The following is a 26,250-nucleotide window of genomic DNA, read 5'->3' as shown; positions in this document are numbered from 1 at the left end:
GCAGATTATCTCTACAGTAAACACCAGATTATCTGAATCATATAATGCTTGCCATCTTTTTCCGTCCCAAGCCCCTGACATCAAACCATTATATTAGTTTGTGAAACAATATGCTGTATCTGGCCAGAAACACTAGTTATTATGTTTGGGCCAAAATGAATTTCATTTTCTTGACTTTGTGTCTCTCACTGTCATTTTTCTATGAACAGAGATATCCCAGGTTGCTTTGTAAGGAAAGAAAAAACAATTTCTTATTCAATTGCAGAAGAAACTGCACAACTTAATCTGATCATTGTGTGAAGGAGAAAATATTTCCAATGACGACATCTTCCTTCGTCAATTGATTTTACTACAGATGTCATCTCTGTGTGGTATATTAATGCAACTCTTTCTTCTTCTTTCAAGATTTTAATCTTAGTTTGTTGCTCTAACACTTTATTTAGTTCAAAATACATACTGTAAAAATCCGTGGCCATCAAATTTTCCTGTGGGCTAAAAATAACCCGTTTCTGTCAGTTAGAATTAGCTGATAAAGAGTGTCAGAGCCTGTTCTGAATAAGTTTGATAACTTCCTGTTTATGCAGCACTGACCCTTGTCTAATAAAGTCTCTTTGCCCTAGAATGAGAGGAGATTCTGCTGCATTTTATTCCTTAATGGCCAATACTGATTACTTTTGAAAGCCTTTAATACATTTCCCATATTAGACATGAACAGACGTCAGGTATGTTGCCAAGGGAAATTTCTTTTATGCAATCTTGGCTTGTTGTACAATAATAGCCCTTTCTCAACATGGGAAAAAATTACAGACCCAACTAATTTCCCTGACAGGGGAGAGTTACATATGTTTTCCACTTGTAGTTTTTACGACAAGTTTACAGTTTTGCCAAACCTGGAACTAATTGGGACTCTTTCCAAAAGTAGCCCAATAAACCCCCAAAAGTGCAGAGCCATTTGAAAAGGCAGTCAATGATGGTTTGCTTTTGCATTTTCTCCATTTTGGTCAAAGGGGTTGGGGGAGTTAGATTGCAAAATTATTTCATTTAAGTTGCTTAAACACTTACTGTTTCATATCCTCCCAGTTTTTGAGCAGCTTGAAACATAGTCCAAAGGTTAACTGTTAGAGGGACAATAAGTATTTAGATAAGCATTGCATTAACATATTTCCAAGAAATGTCAATTAAAACATTTTGTTTTTCAATGAGAAAGAGAAAAAAAGAAATACTAACATACCCGAGAGAGCTAAGTTCTTAGCAAACAATTTGCCAAAGGGCATTCAAAAACAGGATATATTATTACCACTTAAAATATTTCTTAAGAAACAGTCACAAATATGGAAATGGTTCTACTTTTAGGATAAAGGACAACACAGTTTTTGTCCTGCTGCCATCAGCAGACCAAGAGAAGCTAAGTTACAGCGTCCTTGGGAAAACTGCGGATTTTCAAAATTGGGGTTGGTCTTGTTCAACCCTTAGAAAGGAGCCATTGATTAAATGGTAATATATGCTTCCTTCGGATAGGAACTCTCCACAATCAATAAATAACAGCCACTTTAATATATGATTATCTTTTTAATAGAATGTCTGATGGCAGCACTATATTAAAAGCTCATATCGTATTTCACTAACATGTGGTGCCTTGCAATGAGTAGGAAAACAAATATTTCACCCTTGAGGCAGCAGTGATACAACAGATCAAAGGGAAGGAAGATACTCCATCACAGAGGAATTGAGTCATGAGTCCACTTAGTCCCCTAACTTGTCTGTGTGATGTTGCAAAAATATTTTTTTTAAAAACAGATTTATCTTTACAGGGTTTGCATATGTTTACGCTGTTAAACAACTATGCCAAATTGCTAGCAACCCTTTTCATTTGTACCAAATACCATGGAATGGGACTGCTATGAATTTGATACTTTTACAAGAGGGGAAAATTGAACTTCAAGTAATTCCTTGGTAAGAAAAATGAAGAATAAAATTTAAAAAATTTTTTTTAAAAGACTCTTTGATACAACACGTTTGAAAAGCTTCATTGAACCTTGCACTATTGCAAAGCTATCAAGAGCCCTGCCTCGGCCTTGATTTAATCTGAACCAATGCATAATGCAACAAAGCTGTTCATAGTACATTAATTTTACTTCTATTTCCAGCAACCAGTTTTCAGACAAACATTGTAATCATTCGTAGTTATATAAGTTTATAATGGCTGCAAGTGTTCTCTTGCAATCAGTGCCAATTGCTATTAGGTATGTAAATTGTTATGTAAAACATGCAGGTTTGACATTCTTCATCAAAATGACACATGGTTTTAATCTAGGAAGATATGTTTGGAGAAAATACTACTTCAAGCCAGGGGCTCATGCTTTGTGAGCCACAAAATCCAGACAGAGGCAAAATATATATTCATTTGTGAAATAAGGACAGGATCTGGGTTTCTTCTCTTTTTATATGGAATTCTGCTCAGCTATGAGTTCCCTGTTCTATTTAAAAATACATGAAAACGCTTAAATGTACGTACATGTCAAAGTAATTCAAAATTGGGCCCTTGGTTCAAATTTGTATACTTCTTGTTTCCTCTGAAGTCATCAGGTTTTTGTTATCTCTTAACAAATTTGGAGCGTAGGAAATATGTTTTCTCTTTGTTGTTGTTTTGTCCACCTTTAAACATCCTCCTTTTAAAAGCTGTCTTTTCACAGGCAACATCTGTGCCTGATAAAGCTACGTCATATTATTATCTCAGAAGAAAGGCGTTACAGACACTCAAGATTGACAAAACAGAAAATGAGAAACTTTCAACATGTCTATTTCCAGTCATAATCAGTGGATTCAAGCCTATAAATATCTCACTGCCCCAGAAGGGAACAATGTAGCGGAAAGAGGCAGGGAAAAAAATTCCTGGCTTGGATGATTTGTATATTTAGTATAAACAGAGATCATCATCCCCAGATTAGGATTTCAACATAATCCTGAGTCAAAATATATTTTTTTTCCAATTCAAAGAATCTGAGCAGTTTCAATATTTCAAAAATGAAAACCAGGATACTTACTCTGTTTGAAACCTAAATAAGGTATTCGTTCTATTGGCGTCTTCCTTTCTTTCATGTATTTATAAAGTGCAACCAGGAAGGCCTGCTCGTCCGCCCTGCACTCTTCACCAATGGCAACCTTTGGTTTTTCTTCATTTGAGACTTTTTTACAGTTATTGTGGTTATTCTTCGGCTTGGTCAAGGCAGACCTGGCCTCACATTTTACCTGGAAAAGGGAAAAACTGCCACATCAAATCAAGCACAGCCCTGGAAAGCTTACAAAGACATAGCTAGCGACACCTTTCACTGAGTGGGAAGGGTGAACAAATAAATTACCTTCGCCCTGAAATAGCTTTTTAGAGACATTACTGAAGATGAATTGTCTTATTCCGGGGGATGGTAAATTTCTGTCAAGGGCCAGACAGCAAATATGGTAGACTTTTGGGCCATGATAGTCTCTGTCGCAACTACTCAACTCTAGTGTGAAAGTAGTCACAGATATTATGTAAATGAGTGTGGGTGTGTCTCGATAAAACTTTATTTATAAAAACAGGTGGCCAGTGGGCCATAGTTTGCCAAACTATGCCCTCCTCTTTTAGACTCCTTGTAAGTATGTTGATGTGAAACCAGAAACTGTTTTGCATCTGGTGGGACAATTCTCCTGCCTCTTTCTTTATACACTTTATTTTCCTTAGGGGCACCATCTGTTAATGTCATTGAGCAAACCCTGCCTTCTTAATAAATAGCCGTGTATTTCACACTTTGTACCAAAATGAAAGACAAGTTGATTTCTTCATAGTAAACTTATCTTGTTGCTAGTCTTTCCAGCAACCTAGACACACATGTTGATGCCAGCTGATGTTGGCATCAGGAACATCAGCAAAGTCTCTGCTGTCTGTCCCCTGAAAGTGAAGCTGGATCCACCCTCAGTAGGAAACAGAAGATCCCACTCTTTAATGAGGGCGTCTTGCTTTCCAGTCAGCTCTGAGAATATAATAGGAGATGTGAACTTGCCACAAAGGAAAGAGGAGCGGTCACCTGAAAACCCAAGAAGAGTAAGTGGAAAGCTCCATAATTAAAAAATAAATGGTGTTAATGCTCCAGATGTTCTTCCTTCCACACTCTAGGCGAATATAGAACTTGGCATACTGAGCGGCTAACCTAATGTTCCCTCCTCACTGCCATGTTCTACAAGAGGCCTTTGATGGTTGTTAAATATAACGCTAAGTTGCTGAGCTATTTTAATTGTAAAAGGGGGAAGTACAAAGGGTCAGATTTTGAGTTCAAGTGTGCCCATGGGGAATGTGTACATTCCAATATTCTTTACATCTCCATATCTAACATCGGAGAGAAGAGGGCAAGAGCTGGGGAAATATGAATAAAAATGTCCCACATATTCAACATTTTCCATTTCAGGTTTTTGACCCTTCTTTTTCTTTCCCTTCAGATTCACCTTCCCAAGCACTAAGAATAAAAGGCTATGCTTATTTATTAAAGGGAACGATATCTTTTAAAGGTTTTTTCTTTATTGCTTAGTCTCTCAAGTGAACATGCTAGTTTAATATCTTTAGACTGGTTCTGTTAAAAATAAAACTTCCTGCACAACTCATTCAACTGGGTCTCTAGATAAGATTTTAATTTTTAAGGGGCTGTGGAAATGGTATTAAAACATTTTTCCATGTAGAATTTTTACTTATAGAATTTTCAAACTTTAGTACATTGCGACATTATATTAAGGTGAATATCCTGTGAAACGTTATGCTGTCATCATTTTTCACTGCCAAATTTTACATTGTTGAGTCTAAAATTCTGATGAAATCTATTAATTTCATGGCTTTTTGAAACCATAAAATCACTCCCACTTTAATCTGTATTGCCCCCAATCTTTTTTTTGCGTAGCCAGGCTCTATGTAAGGTATTTTTAGGTATTATCTCATTTCATGCTCACAACTCTAATGAGATAAGTTATTATTCTCATATCAGAGGAAACAGAGGTACAGAGAGGATGAGTAACACGTACATGATCACGACATCATGTCCAAGTTAGTAAGTGTCGAGCCTGGGATTTGAACCCAGGTAGTCTCACTATAGGACTCATGATTTTAAACACTATACTTTACTGACACTCTTATAAAAATATTAAATTGGTAGTCAAAACACACTTCCAATTAGAAAGCATATCTATGACTCAGCTTACAAAACCTACAGCTTGGAAATGTGATTTATCCTGGTTTTCAAAGTGTAAAAGAGCTACGTTCCTTCTGCTGTCTTTTGAACAAAGGGAAGGAAACCCCTATGAACCAAGCACCTACAATGAGCTGGAGATACTGTTGTGGGCTTCACAGAGTCTACCTGATGTGCATTAGACTCATAAAAGGCAGGTATTTAGCCTCATTTTACAGTCACAAAAACTGAAGTTCAGCAAGGTTATGTATTTTGTCATTTGGCTAGTGCGAAGCAGAACTCTGAGTTTAGAACTCAGGTCTCTCTCACTCCAAACCCCTATCTTGTACAAACAGGAGTAGATGTGAGGTTTGCATAAAAAAACAGGCTGAGTGATAATAGGCAATTTATTTATATTATTAGGTCAGAAATGCCACTATTCAGGGAATACAAGGATGGTCCCTCAGCATTTAGATATCTGCCTAACCATTGGCCTCACCTGTACAGAAACTACCCAGACACAGAAGGAAAGTGCTGAGGGGGTGCACAAATCAGGCCCAAAGTCACTCAGACTCCTTGCTTTATAGAAAAGACTCCAGGTGAAGCCAGACTGCCACCTCTGAACTCCATCATGAACCTCAGTGGGCTTCCCACCAGGTTTCTCCTGGGAGGCCGGGTTCTTCCTAAGAAGTGAATAGTGGCTTTTTTTCTTGGACTATCTCGTCATACATTTCTCCAGTTAACATAAATGACCCTTTAGGGTATTATTCTGTTACAGCGTAGAACCATGCCAAGTTCCTTTCTACATGTACTTCCCATTTACCCAAAACATTCTCAGCATTTTCACTGACGGAAATATTAAATGGGAGCTAGTCTTCAGGTTGACCTTGAGAAAGCCTAACTTTGCGATGGTAACAGTTAATTACTAGATCTGTTTTCCCCAACCTGAACGCCTTGTATTTGTTGAGTTCACTACGAGCTTTGGGGTTTCCAAAGTGATTGAGGAAGTGCTAATTAAAGAATCCACATTTAACGTTTTCAATGAACCACCACCTATTTGATATTAACCACATCCTTTCACTGGATTGAGTTATAACTAATCCCGCTTTCAACTGGGGCAGCAAGATGTGCTGAACCAGCAGGAAATAAGCTCGAGTAATTTCAATTTGGTCACTAACTTGCTAAGAGACCCTCATTATCTTCCTCAGAAAAGTGGGAGGGATAAACCATGAGGGTAGTTTCTGAGAACCAAATGGGATGAAACATATTGAAAATCATGAAGCTATCACATTTGTGAAATTGAAAGTGTGTTTGTGATTTAAACGAAAGAGCATATTGCACACCATGGTTTCCTATTTTACGTTCCTTTTAGAATACAAACCACCTGTTATATACTTCTGGCCTTTGGAAAGTGTTTACAGGATGTGAAAAGTCATTTGCCTTCTATTAGTGGAGGGCTTCCATGATAGACCCAGGCTGAGAAGATTTGTCTTGTACAGATCACCATATGAACAGGCTTGGGCTCCAGATTGGATGCTGCAAGATGAGCTCCAGGCAAACAGCAGGATTTGAGTTGGACACATTCGTGACATCTTCAGAGAACTGACAGCCTCTTCCCCATGTGACTTTTGCAGTCTTTGGAAATTCTCAGAGTCTCGTAAAGCTAGTTTTCATGTTCACATTGAGAGTGCAACCTTTTGATGGCGACAGGCAAATTACTCGACTTGATTTTCCAGACAGGCCCACAAGAAACCTAGTGGATTCTCACCGTAAGAGCTCTGCTATGTGACACAGCAGGCAGCTGGTACTTATCCATAGTAATGGGTCTGTTTGAGAAACTCTTGACAATAACAGTCAAACAGCTCTTGGTCATAAAGCAAACTAACCGTCACTTGAAACGTTGCTCCCAGTTCAGCGAATGATCAGATGGCCACAGGCTTATCATCTCTACGGCAGCGTTTCATGGGAAAAGACTATTTATAACACAAATGCCTTGTGTCATGGTTGTCCTGGCCCCAGATGTGGCTTGTTCATTCTGTAGGGATTTTACTTCAGTCTGTTGGTGCCAACAGATAGGCACACCATACTTCATATGTACCAGTTTCTCTCTTCTGTGAAGTGGTCTTGCCTGACCCATTGGAGGCAGCCAAGGTAGAACTGTAAATCCAAGACTCCAAGAAGAGCTGGGCATTTAGACCAGTCTCCGAGAGCTGGCTGCCGCAGGACATCCATATTCCCCTTTGAAACCAATGATGGAAGGATAATCCTCCTCCTCGTAAAGATTCTAAATGGCTGCACTGGTGGGAGGTAAGGTGAAAAAGATCACTTAAAAAACCCAGGCTTGACTACTATCTGTCCTAAGAAGGATAAGTCAGTGAACATCAAATACAGAACAGGCTCCTGTTCTCTTCGGTTTTGTGGATCCTAGTGTGAGTCCAAAGCTGCCTTCCATGGAGAGAGATTGAAGGTGTGTGTTCACGTCAATTGTTATGAGTTTTAGAAAACTCCCAGAGGCAGGCGTTGGTTGTGACTTCAAATGATATGAGAAGGAGCTTCATCGTGCTGGGCTCAGGTAAAGAACATGCTGGGATAAACACATGATGTCACCTTAAAGGTATAGGGCAACGTGCCAACACAAGACTGGCAGTACAAGTGCCGTTGAATGTTACAATCCTAAAACCTCACTCCATTCTTCAGTATCTTGCAAACCACATCATAGGGAATAAACTGTTCCTGCTGACATCCTTGTTCCTGCTGACATTCTTTAAGACCATGGAAGCCAAAGCCCTAGAGAGGCAGTCCTAAGGCCAAGATGTCCAAATTACTAGAAAATGTCATATTTGGTGTCCAGGTGGACTCACTTTGCAGATGGTTAAATGAACAAAACAAAAATAACTTTAAGGAAAGGCAGATTTGTTTTTAGGCAGAAAATATACATTTCTACTGGTTGATCTCTTTTTAACCCTTTGCAATCTTGGAAGCATGAAGAAATCCTAACCAAAAAGTCCTCAGAATTTCCTGATGAAACAATCATCCTTGAAGGTAAGATTTATAGAATATGAATGTCTAGGATTTGCTTCATTACACTGGGAGGAGGTGTGGAGCGCATGGCAGAAAAAATAGATTTTTCAACACAGCACTGAATTGATGTTTTTCTACATCAGATTCTCCCAAATTCATGAATAATCAAAATGTCCCCACTTTCATAAGTTTAGTCCTTGGATCTGGAAACATGATATCAGTTGAAATCTGGTCTTCAATTCAGGTCCTAAAGGGGCTACTGCTGTCTTTGGTGAAGAAACAATACCTAAACGCAAACACCCGTAAACAGAACCGCGGAAAGCTGATCCAAGCCCACAAAAGTAAAAAAGATAAGTCTAAAAATACAAAGTGACATTTCAAGCATGCACGTCCAAGACTCCAAAGAATGCTTAGGCCAAACGGGCCTGGATCCTGAAAAATTAGTCTAGAATTTGGACTCTCATTCTGCATTACGAAAGATCTTTGAAAATACATAAATGCATATATGGGTATAGGTATACATGTAAATATTTTACTATGTGTCTTGAATTTTACCCTAAGGTAAATTAGAGGTGATTTTGAAAAAGAAAAACATAACTAAAGAGATTAATTCTAGCCATTTCTAATTTCATCCTCTATTAATCTCTGAATCACATTTAGCTGAACACATTCAGAAAGAGGATGGTTCAGCTGGTCTATTTTTGATACAAGCAGAGTAAAAACTATGTCATTGTGTCACCTACTATGAAATCTCAGCCTCAATGACGTGAGCGCTTAATCATCTGTCCTTTACCCAACAGGCCAAACTGGGAGGTGGGAAGTCTTTCAGTTGACTAATCAAATTGCCTACACTTCATCCCCACCCCCCACCCTTCACCACCCAGGGGAAGGGAGGGGGCAGGGACAGAGAGCTGTGAATACCAAAGTCAGATTTGGAATTGGAAACTGCCACTACGACACAAGAACAGAGAGCTACAGAGAAAAGGGAACAAGTTTAAAATACAGCAAAATGAAAACCAGGGAGTGAACAACTGTACCTTGGCAATGGCTTTGCCATCAGAATTGTTGTTGGAATCTTTTACAGCACTGAATGAATCTCTTCTCTGTGGGCATGATTTCTTTTTGCGTGGTCTCCCTTTAAGATTTGGCGCTGAAAACAAATGGAGAACAATTGATGCACATTTTCATTGGCATGGGTTTCCTTATTAAAAACAGAGACTCTTCCTACAGTGCTCCCCCCTATGTGTGCAGAGATATGTACACATCTGGGGGTATCCAGCCCTCATTTTATTCTTCTGTCTCTGAAAGATTGCATCTTGGAAGGCCATACATTCTGTACCTCTTTCTTAAAGCTGATGTATTACACTTTGACATATCTAATTAATATAAATAAAATGAAGCCCTTAGCTAAAGGATGATGAGGAACATGCACTTCCCCATTGTTAGAAAGGACATACAACACGCTGGGCTGAAAGACAGCCCCTGAGCCAAGCTCCGAGATCATTCTTTGTTTTCTGTTGTACATTTTGTTTTCAGAAACCTAAGTGATATGTAAACCCATTATGGTATCATAGTAATGTCACATTTGAAAACATCTCTCTTCAAAAGTGGAGACACCAGCATTTTCTCAAATTATGATACAAATTAGAGAGAAAGAACTATAGAAAGAGGCATTCATGACAACAATCTGAAAAATATTGTTACATGTATTTACTAATAGTATTGCAACCAACATGTTTCAAATCTGAACAAACCTGGCAGATACATTTAAATCAGTACATTTTCTTTTCCATTTCAATGTATACATTTTTTATGACAATCTTCAGGGTTATTTAAAACAACTTGCAAAGATCACGCACACTGTGGTTATAGACAGATTCCTTGGAGATTATGTTTTTTAAAAGCCATACACAAGATACAAATCAAAGTTACATTTCATCCTTGATGTTGAGCTTGAATCCCTTTCAGATCCATATAGAAAGTGGTGGGGGGGGCGTGGGGGGGGCGCAGAAAGGCTGCTGTTTACTGACTGCTACGGCTGTCCGGCATCAGCTTTCACATTTAACTTCATCAGTCACCCAAGTCAAACAAAAGTAAAACAAACCAACTAACCAACTAGCCCTTGAAGAATTCCAAACGAATGAATTATTATACCCCAAGCAATTTCTTTCAGACCTTTCCAGGTACCCACAACTTTTTATTACTTTAAGGTATGATTGTGACAATGCCAAATCTGAACAACTGAAACCTCTTTAATTGTTATTAATCTTACTCACGTCACCCAGTTAGTGAGTGGTTGTAGGACACTTAACATTGTACTCATCTCACAAACACAATTAATCCCACTAATTCAATTTTCTTCTGTGGATAACAGTTGGCTGTTTCTAAAGCTCAGGAAAGCAAAGCTGTTTATAATCAGGCAAAAGTTTAAAAAGTGGCTTTGGGGCTCCAGCTCAGGCGCCCCTCCCAAATGAGCTCTCCCTCTTCTCATTCCCCTCGAAAAAACGTTTGTCTTAAAGTCCATCCCCCCAAAAACCAGCCTGGAATTATCAAAAGTAAACAAACAAGCTCACAAACACAAATCAAGCAAAGAGAAAGTAGCGATTACCCATTCCAGTCGACAAACATCTGCTTGATGATGTCTGTGCTCATGAAAGCTACAGCATGTGACTGACTGCTTCCCGGCCACGTCCCTGGAAGTCTCCAGTCGACTTGGTGTGGATGTCAGCTTCCCTCCGAATGAGAGCGGCCAGGCTCCGCGCTCTGCTTACAACTCCCCTCCCCCGGCAGCTCCATTACTCATGTAAACACACAGCAGTGACTAGCACGGAGTGTGTGGGATGAGCTCTGAGGACTTTGCTGGAGTTGCCAGACTGGCAGGGAGGACCCTGCTCTCTCCACCTCCCTCCCTCCTCGGGGTTGGTGATTTCATCTGGCCTGTTTTGTGGATCCTAACCTTCTGCTCCCCTGTCAGAGCCTGCTGCCACCTTCCAGGGCTGACACAGGAGCCAGGGTGTGGACTCCTGGTCTGAAGACAGTGGGGTAGCACAGAAGTGTTTCCACAACTGACCCAAGTGCTAAGACTTTAATGACCGCAGGGGGAAGGGTGTACTTTCAGGTCCCTTATCAAAATAATAGCAGAGCAGAAAGCTGACAGAAACAAACTTGGGGTAGGTCTGAGGCATTTCACAAAAAGAAACAAGACAATATCGCCTCTGTTCTAAGACTTGTTACTATCATCTTTCCTTCCTAACATTTTGGCAAAAAGCATTTAAACCTAAAAGGCATTTATTTCTAGAAAAGCTTTCAAATCCCAAAGGCCTTTTCCATAGAGAGAACTTGCATTGAACAGGCTGTTTTAAATAAAGACAAAGGTTCCAGGAACTGACGATATAAGTCATCTCCAAATCGGGTCTGTTTTCTCCATTCTTTGAGCTGTTTTCTGAACCCAGAGAAGCACATGTCCTTCCCCAGAAGATTCTGAGAATTACAAATTTAGAACACACTAGGACCTAATATTCTGGTCACACAAACTTCAACTCTAAATGGGATTTGGTCAAGAGAAAAAAAGCTTCTTGTTTCTAGTAAGGCAAGTACACTGACATTTCAGGTATGTTAGTTAAATCCCACCAATCACTCAAGTCTCAAACTCAAATACCTCTTTTAGTCTGCCTTCTGAACTCCTTCTGTGACCTTCTCTTATGCAGGGTATCACTCACTGTATTCTTTGTACTTTAGCTGTATTTTATGGCTTATTATAATACTAAATTGGAGAGTCCTTAAGGGCCGGATCAGGTCGGATTCATCTCTCATCTGTCCCAGCACACGCCCAGGAGGTGGCATTGCATAATATGAATTTGTTGAATGAGCGAGTGACTAATGGAAATAAAGATGTCCACATATATCTCCTTTGTGTCTTCATGAGCTGGGCCTGCCAATCTGACCACATGTATACAGTGGGCACCTGTAAAACTGCATTCACCTTTATTACTTAGCCTTGAGCACTGGGAATAGAAACCAGTGACTTGGGTTTGCTGTGGGAACGGAGACAGTAAACCTGTGGCCTTTGATTTCTGATTACTGTTAAGCCACTGTGACTAGCATCTCAGGGAGCCATAATCTTGTCCCATGCAAGGAACAAATGCCCTGAGGTGTAGATGTTCAAAGTCCCTGGGGGGAGCGGAGCATGCAGGACTGGGTGGGATTCCCATCATACAGTTTGACACATTTTGGATCCACAAGAACCCAGGTGAAGCTTTGGGATGGAGGGGCTGGTTTGAGGGGAGAGTGAAAATTTTGGTACCCCAGCTACATTAGTTTTTCCTACAGTGTCAAGACAAATCATTGGCTAGGTGCGTGACTGAAAATAAAGGCTTTATGGTAAGGTGGTGGTCAGGGGTGGGAAGGAGACTCTGGTCTTTAATTCTTTTATGGAAACCCCATCTTGTCCCAGCTACCCTGGATCAACCTAAACCTGCCTTCCCCTTGACAACTAAGGGCTACGTACCTACTGGGAGAACCTAAGTCCTAGATTCCAGTATTACACCAGCTCTAGTGCTTTAGATGAGACTGATCTCTGGCAACAAAGCCATTCTGGAAAGCCAGCAGTACGCCGACCAATAGCATAACTGACTCAAGTCAGTTCTACTTCAAAAAAAAAAAAAAATAGTGTGAAGCAGTAAATGCAGTTAGTTACTTTTCCATGTGTATATAACCCACTAACCAACCCTGGCCTGGCTCATTCATAGAATACTGTCAACACTCCTTCCACAAATGTATTCAATACTATATATGAATAATAATAGCTGATACTTACTGAGCACTTTCTCTGTGCCAGCCAGCACTTAGCACGTAACCTCATTTAAAACTCACAAGTCAATAGGAAGGTATGACTATTAATCCCATTTTACAGATCAGGAAACTGAGATAGAGGGGAAACTTCTTGTGTAGGTCACACCACTGGTTACTGGTAGCAGAAAGATTCCAGCCCATGCAACTGGACTTTATCCAGAGCCCCTGCTTTAAGTAACTTCTCTCTAGTAGACACACACACACACACACACACACACACACACACACACACTCTCGGTCTCATAATGGGGTATTTATGTTATTGAGCTGGCAGTCTCCAGGGAGCTTTCCCCAAAGGAAAACACTCTCAAATACCACATAGCATGAAGGTGCTGCAGCCCATCTGAGGCAGCAAACAGCATCCCACAGGCTTGACAGACAGCAGGGTCACCATCAGTCCTGACGCAGCAGTAGGTAAAAAGACTTCCACTGAAGCCCGAGTTCCAATAAAACTTAATCAGAGCACTATGCACATTACTCCCTTGCAGTGGGCCAACTGACTCTGCTGCCTCATCACTGAAAAGATCTCTGTGGTTTTTCAAAAATCTTTCCTCTCTGACTGCCCATCTGTTCCTCTTACTCAGTGCCATGAAATTAACAAGTATTCACCTTTGTGAAGTCACTGCTATTTCTATAGGTGTTAATTCCAGGAGAATCAGTGATAGCCAGTGCTCCAGGCTACAAGGACAGCTAACCTATGTGTTTTCTTTTGATTGTTCCTTTTTTTTTTTTAAACTCTTTCACATATTGATGAATTAGTCTCTTTTTAAAGACAACATAGCAAAACAAGTTTTTGTGGTTTTTTTTCTGAAAGTGTCTAGAAGCCCAGAGTTGCAGGCATTCGTTTATATATTTACTTCACAATGGGTTCTCACAAGTTATGTGTCAGCGCAGGTGTAGGAAACTTTCATCTCAACCCCAACTCTTGCAATAATAATAATAAAACAAAGGAAATGTAACCAGTTACTGGCAAAGTAAATTGCTTTTGGCTTAAATGTTCCTGTTTTTTTCAACTGTGTTCTTCCTGTCATGACCTATTCTCTCTCTCTCTCTCTCTCTCTCTCTCTCTCTCTCTCTCTCTAATAACATTTATGCTCTTGGAAATACCATGAAGATAAACTGCTATAAAAGCTGGATTGACTCATCAGTTAACAACTCTTTCATCTCATTTTGTGGAGAGGATTTTGTTGCCAACGCAGCTACATATTCTCTCGAGAAACTCTTTGTGATCTTCCACTCAGAGAAAGGATTTACTTGTTGGTGGGGACTGGAATTAGGAGAATGGAAAACCAGTCATCGTTTTCCTCCGAGTTTGACCCCCAAGGTTAATGTCTAGAGGAAGTCGGCAGAGCGTTAACTCATTTGATGCGTGTGTGTGTTTTAAACACAATAAACACAAGCCAGAAATTAAACTCCACGGATTGAAGTATTAGGGACTGACAAACATTGTTCTATGTATAGTGTACATTACTGATAATACTTTGCATTTCTGTAATGCCTTTCCTCTGAGGATATCAATTCTCTGGAACATTTTCTTTATAGACAATAATCTTAAAATACTCTGGCAAGTTTCAGCATGGAGCATTGCTCTTTCTGGAAAAAAAAAAAAAAAAAAAATGAAAAACAACCTACCCTAATTTAGTTATCATTTACTGTGTTCTATTTTCAATGTTTCCCTTTTGACTATTTAGAAACTTCCTCTTTCACTACAACAAAAATAGGATGAGTGTTTTTAAAGCTATTAACGTATGAATAAAAGATTAGAAACCAAGAATGGCAGAAAGCTTGATCAAAGCCACTCCTGAAATTTATGAGTGTAATAAAAGAAAGGCATTTCACAGATAATCTCTTACAGAATTTCAGTTTTCAAATACTTGGAAAAAAAGAAAAGAAAAACAGAAGCTCTCAGCCCTCATTCTGGCTTTAACTTAAAGACAACATTTTTACTTTAAAAATTCATAAATGAGTTCCTGAAATTTTTATTTTAAATCCAGCTGTATTCTATATACTCACTATTCCACACCTGACAGAGTGGTGCAAGAAAACTGTGGCGGCTGGTACTCTACATCTGTCATTTGGCTGAGTCTTTCCATGAATTCGCAAAGCATTACTTACATAGAGATTTAAGAATACGAGTGTTCAAATTTACTTTTATTCTGTTTTTCTATAAACAGTCTTCCACACCCAAGAGAAATGTTTGACAAGCAATGTGTTGTCTGAGATATGAACACACAGGGCCATTAACAAGCACAACTCTATCTTGTAGGACGTTCTAACTTAAATGGTGAATTTAAAACAACAGGCACAGTAAAAAAAAAAAAGCTATGTTATCATTTCTATTATTGTTCTGACAGTTCCCTTTTTAAGGGTAATCTTTTTTCTTAAATAAAGGCATTAAAAAGATGAGTCCAGACTTGTGAACCGACACTAGAGCCAAACTCAAATGCTTTCACTTTCAAATGCCACCAAGACCACACAGCCTTGAACAATGACTGACATGTCCCAGAGAAATGATGGCTCTAGCCACTCTGGATGTCTTGGCCGCTTTGAGTGTCCGAGTTTGCGACAGCCCAAGCCATACCTTGTCGTTGCTTGAACCACAGTCCCTGCTAACTACAATCTAGCATTTCCAATGAATTCCGCTCTCACAGAATCCAGGTCTCCTTCTACCTCCTGTGGAAAGGCGAGTAGTTGTTAGAAAGAGGGTGAAAAAAAAAAGAAGAAACAGGCCTTAGATGAGGTCCAGTCACTTTGCTCTTTGTCAAAATCATTGAGAACCTCAAGAGCCACTAATATAAGTGGAATGCATTTAGTGCATTTGTCATACCTGGACTGTTTGGGCAGCTTAAGTCGAAAACAGCCATGGACTTCATTGACTACTCAACAAACCATGTAAGTAAACACTCTTGTAATCCTTACCAAAACATGCCCAGTCTTACTCACTCCTTGTTTCATACTTGTGAATGCTGGAGCAATTGTTAATGCCCCTGATCAAAATTTTTGTAATTTCATTGGCATGTGATTTGCATAGCTATTTCCTGATCCACCTTTTTTCTGCCCTGAAGGTCTTCATTTCTCAGAAACACTTAAAAATACAGATTATTTGACTTCTCCCCTTCCCCCACCCTATAAATGGAATGCGACTTGCTTGCTCATCTGTACTAGGGCTAATTGGTTTGAAAGCATGTGACTCTGTGCATTCTTGCCATTAAAACACAAGCAAACCTCTTTTTCAGCTAGATTTTACCAGCAGTGACAGGCAGATTTCTATCTTTATTTCTTCTCTGTGTCTTGAAGAAGGAGAGAAATTTAAATGACCAAATGTTATTATATATTACTCTGAAATGACGTAGTGAATTCCAAAGGAATACAGAAATGTTCCAGAAGTCTACACTAGGGTTGTCTACAAGGGCACTGACAAAGAAGAAAGGGATTACTAGACGCTTTTCTTTTTCTTCCCACTTTTTTAAAAAAAATTATTTTAAGTGTGTTCTTCCAGGACCCATCAACTCCAAGTCAAGTAGTTGTTTCAATCTAGTTGTGGAGGGCGCAGCTCACAGTGACCCATGTGGGGACTGAACCAGCAACCTTGTTGTTAAGAGCACTGCACTCTAACCAACTGAGCTAAGCGGCCGCCCCACTAGATGCTTTTCACTACCACTTGCAGAATAAGGAAAAATCTGGGAGCTAAACCTACGTGTAGAGTGAGTAGAGAGCCTAGGTTTTCAGAAGACTGACTCTTTAAAAGAGAATTCTGGAAATAAGGAAGGAAATTGCAATCCATGCCAGACTTTTCAAACTCTTACTTTCCCTTCAGCCTGTTCTGGCTGCCCCCAGTATCCTCCAGGGGAACCATTCTCAGTGAAAGGTGCCTTCCAGGACCTGTAAGAGGATGGAGATGGTGGCTCATAGCTGTTTTGCAAAGGCTTATTTATCTTCAGAGTAATGAGGTCTATCTACCATGGCTTCAGGAGTCCATGGGAAGAGTCGTTTGCCTTAGAATTCCAAATATTCTGTATCTGGGCACTTGATACCTGAGGACTTAGCTTGGTCCTTCACTTGCAGGTGGCAGTGCTGTCTAGGTGTTAATACTGCACGCAAAGGGTCTGATTTTCTTCACCGAATGCAAGGTCTTGTCATGAAGTTGCAAACTCAGCAAAATAAAAACTGGATTCTAAAAACGCCATAGTAGCTCAAACTTCCACTTGCACATCTACAGGACAACTTGTTTCTCCTACTGTAGTCTTCCCCAGAGATCAGGTACCCACCAGCTATTTTCAGGTCCCAGGCTCCTCGCTTAATGGAGAAGACGATACTGGATGTTGAGAAAAACACTCTATGAAAGCTATTACAATTATTAGGTTGGTGCAAAAGTAATTGCGGTTTTTGCAATTATTTTTTAACCTGTTAAACTGCGATTACTTTTGCACCAACCTAATAGCATGAATGTGTTGTTTCAATGTTCATTATGTGGTTTTTCTTAAGTTTTTCTTAAGAAAAATCTTTTTCTTAAGATTTCAAAATAACTCGTTTCATTTTTAAATAAAACTATCCAATAAACACAGATTTAGTCTTTCTTAGTATGATTGTCTAGAATAAGAATAGAATGTTAATTTAAAATACTTGTCCTTTTTCTTAGGCTATTTAAGGACCCACTCTGGGAATGCTATTTAAGGACATTTTGATTTCTATAATTTATGAAGTTTATAAAGATAAGACCTCTTAAACATAGAGAATTAATCTCTCTCTCTCTCTCTCTCTCTCTCTCTCTCTCAATCAATAAACCCGCTCATTCTAGTTCATGATTGATCTGTTCTGTGGTGTTACTATTGAATGTGACAGCACAGAATTGAAGGCTACATTTTTGTACTGAAAAGCCTGGCAAGGAGCGGTAAATATCAGAACAGTTTTTAAACTCATATATAAACAGAACATTCTTGTTCAGCCATTTCTCCAGGTTTGGAAATGAGATCTCCTATTTTCAACATTGAGGATAACTGATTTGCTACATCTCTAAGAAAACATTCCCCACTTGGAAATAAGTAAAAGGGAATATGTGTGTGTGTGTGTGTGTGTGTGTGTGTGTGTGTTAACATGGAGATATTTAACTTCTTACAGACTTCGACTAACGTGTTATGAGAGACATTTCAGTATTTCAAACACATACACATAAGAAAAAGTAAAAGGTCATCAAGTAATAAACTCCCAATTTCTTTTTTTTTTTTTAAATCACAAAAGGAATGTGTGTTTAAAGGGGTTTTTCACTCTTTTTCTGCTTGTCTACATTTCAGGAAGAATAATTTAGGAAGTAGGACTGTATCTTACTTAAAAGTAAAATGATGACTCTTCTTGTTTGTCTGAGACTCTTGAGACAATTTTCTTTGCTAAGATAGATCCCTCCCATCCCTTCCTTCTTTATGAGCTACGAGTGCCATCTTTGAGTTTCATTTGTTTGTGGATATAGGTGAACCTCAATACTAGAAAATGATTTTAAAAGCTCTGCAGTAATGCCAAGGAGTTCACAGATGGTAGAAAAGAGAGTGTGTTGGAGTAGGACGGAGTGAGGGTCCACAGTAAGAAGGGTCTGGGTTGTGCATGGAAAGGCTGTGACAAGGCCCCTACTCCTTGTGGTATATTAAATAAGGACAACTAGAGTGCTCAGTGAATCAGAATGAGTGTGGAGAAACAACGGCCAGATACCATCAGAAATCCTAACGTAAATCTTACGATGAACAGAGAGTACACAGAAGAGGTTAGAACTGCTTCCCCTTTTTCAGCATAAGATTAAAAATTTCTGTAACTGTTTCGAGTTCCTGTGTCCATGGTCACCACTAGCCACATGGGGCTATTGAGCCTTTGAAATACGCCTAATCCAAAACTGAGATGTGCCACAAGTGTAAACACACACTGGATTGCTAAGACAATACAAAAAAGAAAAAAAAGAAAAAAGAAAATGTAAACTATCTCGTTAATAACAGTTTATATTGACTACATATTGAAATTATATTTTGGATATACAATATTAAATAAAATATATTATTAAAATTAACTCTACCTATTTCTTTTTACCTTTTGATATGTGGTTACTAGAAAAGTTTAAGTTACGTGTGGCTTGCATTATCTTCTCTTGGGTGATGCTGGGTTAGTCAGCAAGTGAGTGTTACAATTATAGATATGTCATTGGAAGTATGTGTGAAAGAGCAGACAGAACAAGATTAACATCTAAAGCTAGAATAATCAGCAAAAGTGATGATTCGAGTTTCAATATAATTTAGGATTTTATTCATTGTTATGGAGGACAGTCATGCACAGATGTTAGTATCTGAGAATTTTCCCGAAGCTGAGGTGTCTCCCTTGTAAAATTCAAATCTGGTAATCATTGACTCAGGGTTACTAAATGGCCCTGATGAAGATGTTGTTTCATTAACTTCCTTAACTAAGATGTCAAAGCAAATGTTAAGCCTGGGCAACAGACTTGGGAGGAGAAGGGAAGAGAGAGAGAGAGAGAAATGAGAGGCTAATTATTTATTTTACTAATTATTCTCTTCTGCTACCAACATGGGTTGGGTATAATGCAAGCCATTTGCAAACTGAATCAGAGAAAATAGATCCTGATTTGGGTAATTTGGAAGGTAGAAGCTTCTTAACCCCAAACTGCTGAATAAATGTCTGTTGTTTTTTCCTTTTTGGAGATTTAATTTGCAAGTAGAGAGGTCAGATAGAATCAAGCCTAAAGGCCAGGCGTGGCCTTCTTGGTTTTGCCACAGTTTTATAGGACTGAAAGTGAGATTGTTGGTTGAAGACAGGCTCCAATAAGCCCAGAACCCTGAGGGCAGAGGAGGAGACACCTTCTTTCCCCAATCATTAACACCAGAAGATACCGGACCTTGCTCTGAGAAGATGGCTGCTCAGTGCCCTGGTGGCCCATCGTCCCAAACTTCCAAATTACTGGTTGCAGTAGCGGAAATCAAATTCTATTTCCTCCACCCATTTACTTTTTGATTCCTGTGGCTCAGCAACACAGAAATATAATTAGACATTAATAACTCTCCAAAAATAACATGCCAATCAAAGGGCTACACATCTACCTGGATTCTTTTATGGGATCCCCCTTACCACCCTTTTGGGGTTCCCACTGTAAAAATAAAAGAACAACAATGGCAGCAGTGGAAATAAGCTTCGGAAATATTTTCTTTTCTTAGAAGGCGAGAGTTGCTATAGCATTTCAGGCAGTAACATGCAAAGAGATTAAATCCCAAATCCCCACAACGTCAACAAAACGGGCGATGAATATTATTCCTTCTACTGTATAATACTTAAAACATAACAATCTTTATGAAGTTGTTTGGTGGTGCAACCTACATCTAGTGAAGCAGACTGTACACCTCTAGCATTTTCTGATATCTAACTATAGCAGTATTTGTCTTTGTCCTCCACACTCTTTTATAGCACATGGTATGCATATTTCAGCATCCAACATTATTAACTCATGACCAACTGTCAGCTGATGGTTATCTAACACATGGGGTCTCCACAAAAGAGATCCTTATTTGGGCAAAAGCTCTTGTCTGCACCAGTCTGTCTATATTTTCCCTCAGAAGAACTTTATTTGGATTATTATTGCTGTAAGTGGAAACTCAGAGGCTGCATGTGTGGCAATCAGAAGGCGGGGAGATAAATCCTTAGCAAGCTAAAACACTAAACTGATATTAAAACCATTTTCTAGCTTTGTTAGCTGAAAGTAAACTCTCGGTTGCCCTCTCGTGGTGAATCTATGTGATGTCGTGGGAAAATCATAAAAATCCAGAAACTAACAAGAGAGCTTAATCAAATACAGGTAAGAACATTCATCCTTGACAGAAATAGTCAAATCACAACCTTATGTTGTTTTATATATTTTGGAATTTACATTTAGCAGCCCTCCCAGGTGGAGAAGGATGGGAGTGGGGGGTGGGAAGCTAGGGAAATATGGAAATTAGAACTTTGTCTTTTTGAAATACAATTACTTCACTATGTTTACAACTGTAACTGGTATATATATATATGACAAATTGATTTTTATGAGATTTCAAACCTTAAAAAAAGATCATGCCCACATTTTAAAAGTTCCTTCATGACCAAAAATAGATCGATGTTCCAACTATTTTGGAATTATAGGAACCAAAGAAAGAAGTCTGAATAATTACCTAATATGGAAGAAAGCACTTTAAAGGGGGGGGGGGGCAGTTTATTTGTTTCTGACAACAGGCAACATATGGAAACTTGAAACTTACAGGACCAAGTGTAGGTACAGAATTTTTCCATAATCTCTAAATTTTATAAAAATATGAACTCCAAGTTGAAAAACTGGTTACCCAATTTGGTATTTAATTTTTATTTTTAAAAACAACATTTAAAGTTTCTGCTGTATGCCTTTTGACAATTTCCTGCCTACAGGCCCATCCCCAAAAAGCAAACAAACCTGGTATTAAAACAGACTGAGCAGCTTAAGAAAAAGCTGGGGGCAAAGTACATGAGATCATAAACTATTTTTCATCTTGTTACCAGTAAATGTACCATTTCCCTCTTTTATGCCTTCTCTTTAGATAAAAGCCACTCCTCCAGCAGCATTAACAAAAACGTTCTGTATTTTTAATATGATTTTAGGGGTAGATTAATCTTAACTTGACTTTTCCACTCGCATGTGGAAGTTCAGTTTTGCAACAACAGTTGTTTGGTTTTGTCTTTGAATTAGCAAAGTTCTTAAAGTAATTTTACTACAAAATTAAACAGCTGTGAGATCTTTAGCAAACATGATGCTGCTTGTTCTTCTTTGTACTATTGTGCAAGCTGAAATACTCTTTCTTTCATGTCTCTTTATTCCCAAATGAATTCCCTAGTTAGCCTTGTTTAGCATTAAAAAAATAATAAGAAAGAAGGGGGAGGATATTTGCTGACCTCTGAAATTCATCAGCATTTAAAGCACAGGGCGTTTACACAAGGTGCATACTCAAAAGTGCTTTTGTTTAATGCCTTTTATGAAAAGAAAAATGATATCCTACCCCAATTTAATGCCAATCCTTGGGTACAACAAAGCTGTTTGCAAATATTTCTGCAGAGCAAGGCATCTTACGCCTATTTTACAGATGAGAAAACTGAAACATGGATAAATGATGAGGAAAGGAGGAACTAAGATGTTCATAGAGGCTGGAATTAAATTTAGAATTTGACTCCTAGCCCAGGACTCTACTAACCACGTGAGGGCTCTGACTCTTTGGAATCAACAGAAGAGCAATTTTAAAACATTCTTTTGACGTTATTAACCACATCCCCAGGGCTCAGGGAAGTGGGGGGTGGGGGCGGGGCCTGGAAACAATACAGAGCTGCTAGGTGACAGCCTCTTGTGACATTGGTAATAAAATGGATTACTTGATCCATACGGCCATATATTATAGGAATATTTAGAGGCCTGAGGATTCCCTTTGTATCTTCAACAATTAGAATCTAGATTCCAGTGTTCATGTAGACGGCCTCCTAAAATACTATTATATAGAGACAGGGAATCATTCCAAGACATGAAGTGCAGAAAGTGGTTCTTGGCTTTTCAAATGGATTTGGAACCAAAAGATCATTGCTAGGAGTCGGTGAATCCACAGATGTGATGATAGTAGGATTCTTCATTTGAGTAATTTTATAAAAATGATAGAATGCCAGAGCATAAGGAGAACCTGAGATCCCATCTAGTCCAAACCCTTACTTTCATGCACATCAGAAAAGGCCCAGAGAGTTTGCAATTTGCCCGAAGTCACACAGTTAGTGGCAGAGCCGTGATAGACACTGGTGTCTGCTGGCCGCATGGGATCAGCAGCAGTGCCTTGGCAGCAGATGGCTTTTCAATGGGCCCTGAATACCTCCTCTTGGGTCCCTGCAGGGTGAGCGCTGTCATCCCAAGACCACGTTATTAAAACACACTTTCCAAGGAACTGCAATTAATAAAGGCAAATGGGAGCTGACAAGGACATTCCCACTGTGTTCCAATGCCAAAACACACAACTGAGAAAGCTCACTTGGAGCGCACGGACCGTGGGTCCTTCTGGCAGGACTTCTGTGCACCACACTCCCAGCTGTTTGCTCAGACCCAAACGGGAGGGAGGGACTACGAGGAAAGCACTTGCGAAGCCATTGGGGCAATACTCCAGCATTTGGCCTCTGTGCCTGCCACCTGCTTGCTCTTGTTGGGCTGTGCTGAATGAGACTCCCTGGATGAGGACAGGCCTTGGGAAATCAGGACCTCTGGGGGCCAGGAGAAATGGATCACAGCCTACCTCGCTTTGGAGCATCTGGCCTTGTTACCTTCCAACCGTAACAAATGCCTTAGAGGTCCCGAGTATCTTGCACGGCTTCACACCTGTGTGTCCATGCACCCGAGCTTCCGCTGACAATACCCTTCCTGTTTGACCTTTGGCCCTCTTGTCCCAACTGCTACTCCTAGGAGTCTACTCTCCTAGACTCACATTGGGCATCACATCCCTTAAAAACCTTCCTTATTCTCCCTCATCTCCAGCTAGTGGAGGTACTCTTTGTCCCTAGCTCCTATATCAAGTATGCTTGCATCCTAGCACCTAGCACCCTGCATTGAAATTGTCTGTGTGTCTCGCTTCCTCACCAGACTCTAAAGAGGTGATGTCTGTCTTGGTCACTGAACTATAGTCATAGAAGGTGCTCAATAAACATTAACGGAACAAATGACTCTCTGTATCAAATTTGGAAGCACTTAATAAAAGGTTAATAAATGTTTATTGAACTACAGTGATCCCGCCAGAGAAAAGAAATACCTCTGAAGAGGGACGGTGGCTGGGCTGTCTGTAGCACCTTCCCTTCGTCATGACTGCCATTACTAAGGGGGGAAAATGTACATCCACTTTCTAGTTCCCACTACGTAATTCTGAGACACAGCTATTGTCAACCACGTAAATGCTTAACAGAAATTTGCGTGTCCTGTGAATCTATAGGTCTGACTTGTTTTGCCAGGAACCTCCAATCCACAGGGATGCTTGCTCTCCTGGAAAACCCTAAAGAAGGAAAAGTCAGCAATACCTAGGAGAAATCAAGGTCCCTGGAGAATATGGCAGACTGTCTAGTGAGAATTACTTTTTAAGGAACCCCATCCCTGCAAAGCTGCCTAAAAAAAAAAGTGCCTACAGACAAAAGTCTGGGAAATCCATAATGTAGAGATTAAATTTAAATTCTAATAAAGATTTTTAACAAAGATCAATAAAATAGGAGATTGATCTGCAGTTAAAAATTCCCAGTAATGGGATAGTCTAGAAATTTCATAAATAATGCTTTTATCTTGATTGCAAAATAATCCCCTGCCACAAAAACAAGGCGAATCAAGGTAGAAAATTGTTTAGCGGGAATTAAAATGTCACACTTTACACAGAATAAAGCATTGCAATCACCAGGGAAACACACATTGCAAATGTGTTAACACAAAATTACATACATCACTTAATTATATAAGCGCATAGCTCCTGAGTAACCCATTAGCTAAACATGTCGGGCTGCGGTTGAATATATACATGCAATATTTTTAGCACAGAGGGGATGTAACTATGTCAGGCCTGGCACCATAAAGCCTGAGATGGCAAGTGCTATTAAACTGAGATGCAATCATGTTGAAAAGGAAACATTAACAAACAGCAGACAATTGAGAAGAAAATACAGTGAGCTTGTGTTCTACTGCATGTGCTTCCAAAAACTTATATAACTATTCATTGTCTATTTCGTCTGGCTTGCATCCCAGGTTTGTTCTATGCTATACTAATTTTATAATAATAAACTGTTACACCAATTTTATGAAATCACACACACAGAGGTTGCAGATGACACTACATCTGATTATCTTTGCCAGCAAAGAACGCCGTTCTGAAATTAAACTCAGTATCATGCAAAATCATCCACTTTGTTTAAAATGTCCCCTAGAGCTCACTTCTGAAAAAAAGATATAGCATCTTTCCTTTCATCTCCAAAATGCTGGTGAAGTGGGTAAAATTGCTGCTGGACGCCCATGTTTCACAAGGGAGTAAAGAGGGCACAGGATTTGAGAGCAGGTAGCTCTTTGTTAACTTCACAAACCAGGTAACTGGGCAAGTCATCATCTCCTTCTGGGGTTGAATTTGCCCATTTATCAAAAAGGGATTATATATCTATCTTGAAAGATTATGATGGAGAAAGACTACAAGTGAGATAAAATGAGACAACATGCCTAACACATTATTCAGTATCTAGAAGACACTAATAAATGGTGGATGCTATTATTATTACTATTATATGCATAGACACATGTAAGTAATACATCACTTCAAGCATTTTAAGAGGCCAGTAGTTCTCTTGTGGGAGAGTTATTGATACTCTGAAATGCCCGAACCCTCAGCACAAAGGTAACCACCTTGTAGAACCAGTAAGAAAATATAAGTGCAATGAAAGGTAGAGGATCATTTGACACAAGCATCTGGTATACCTCCTAGATAGCTGGCTGTTGTCTACTCTGGCAGAGCCTTCCAACATAGGAGCAATAACTGGATTATTAAAAGAGAACATGTCTTAGTGATAATTGATTCTATATTTTGGGCAACTTGAAATCTCAAAACAAAAAGGAAAGAAAGGAAATTACCACACCATAAAATGTTGCCTAAATAGGGGGAAAAAAAAAAAAAAGACTATGCCAAGTATCTTCATTCTCTAAATTAATTGTTGAATGTTTCAGAAGCCCCAGGCTCATCTGAGTCCCCTATATCTTGTAATCACCATACAGAGGTCTCTGCACATTGTAGGAGCTCAACAAATAGACAATACATTTAATGGAATTGAATATGGTTGGCCAAGAAGAAAAGCAACCTTTTGTTTGAAGGAGTCCCAGTATAGAAAAATCTATGGGGAGGTTGAACCCTAGATAGGTTTTGCCTCTGGGGTTTTCACTCAAACATTTTTATTAATCAGATCTCATTTTATACAAGCTATTACATGGCAAAAGAGAAGAGTACATTTTATCTATATAGAAGATAGGAAATGTCACTTAGGAGAAAAAAGAAAGGAGTCATTTAAGAAAAGCATTTCAGGTCCTGATTTTGCTTCTAACATCTAGTAACTCTTGATTCAAGAAATATTTGTTGAGTTGCCTTCATATGACTGATCCTGTGCTAGTCCAGCT

General features: G+C 39.3%; 1 protein-coding gene across 3 annotated transcripts in view; it reads right to left on the bottom strand.

Moving 5' to 3' along the window:
* ARID5B (AT-rich interaction domain 5B) overlaps positions 1-26,250 on the bottom strand; it is a 169,517-nt gene that overhangs the window by 30,670 nt on the left and 112,597 nt on the right. The window contains exons 1-4 of one of the 3 annotated variants that reach the window (XM_019731792.2): positions 10,816-11,267; positions 9,245-9,357; positions 3,045-3,249; positions 1,063-1,115 (exon numbers count right to left, since the gene is read on the bottom strand). In XM_019731792.2, coding sequence (XP_019587351.2) covers positions 1,063-1,115; positions 3,045-3,249; positions 9,245-9,357; positions 10,816-10,819 — 375 coding nt within the window. In that variant the 5' untranslated portion in view covers positions 10,820-11,267. Of the gene's footprint in view, positions 1-1,062; positions 1,116-3,044; positions 3,250-9,244; positions 9,358-10,815; positions 11,268-26,250 lie in introns of those variants that run through there. The other 2 variants (XM_074339490.1, XM_074339491.1) reach the window with 2 other exon arrangements.

The sequence above is a fragment of the Rhinolophus sinicus genome, linkage group LG07, assembly GCF_036562045.2.
Source record: "Rhinolophus sinicus isolate RSC01 linkage group LG07, ASM3656204v1, whole genome shotgun sequence".
In the NCBI taxonomy this organism is placed as follows: domain Eukaryota; kingdom Metazoa; phylum Chordata; class Mammalia; order Chiroptera; family Rhinolophidae; genus Rhinolophus; species Rhinolophus sinicus.
This window is presented reverse-complemented; position numbering and strand designations above follow the sequence as displayed.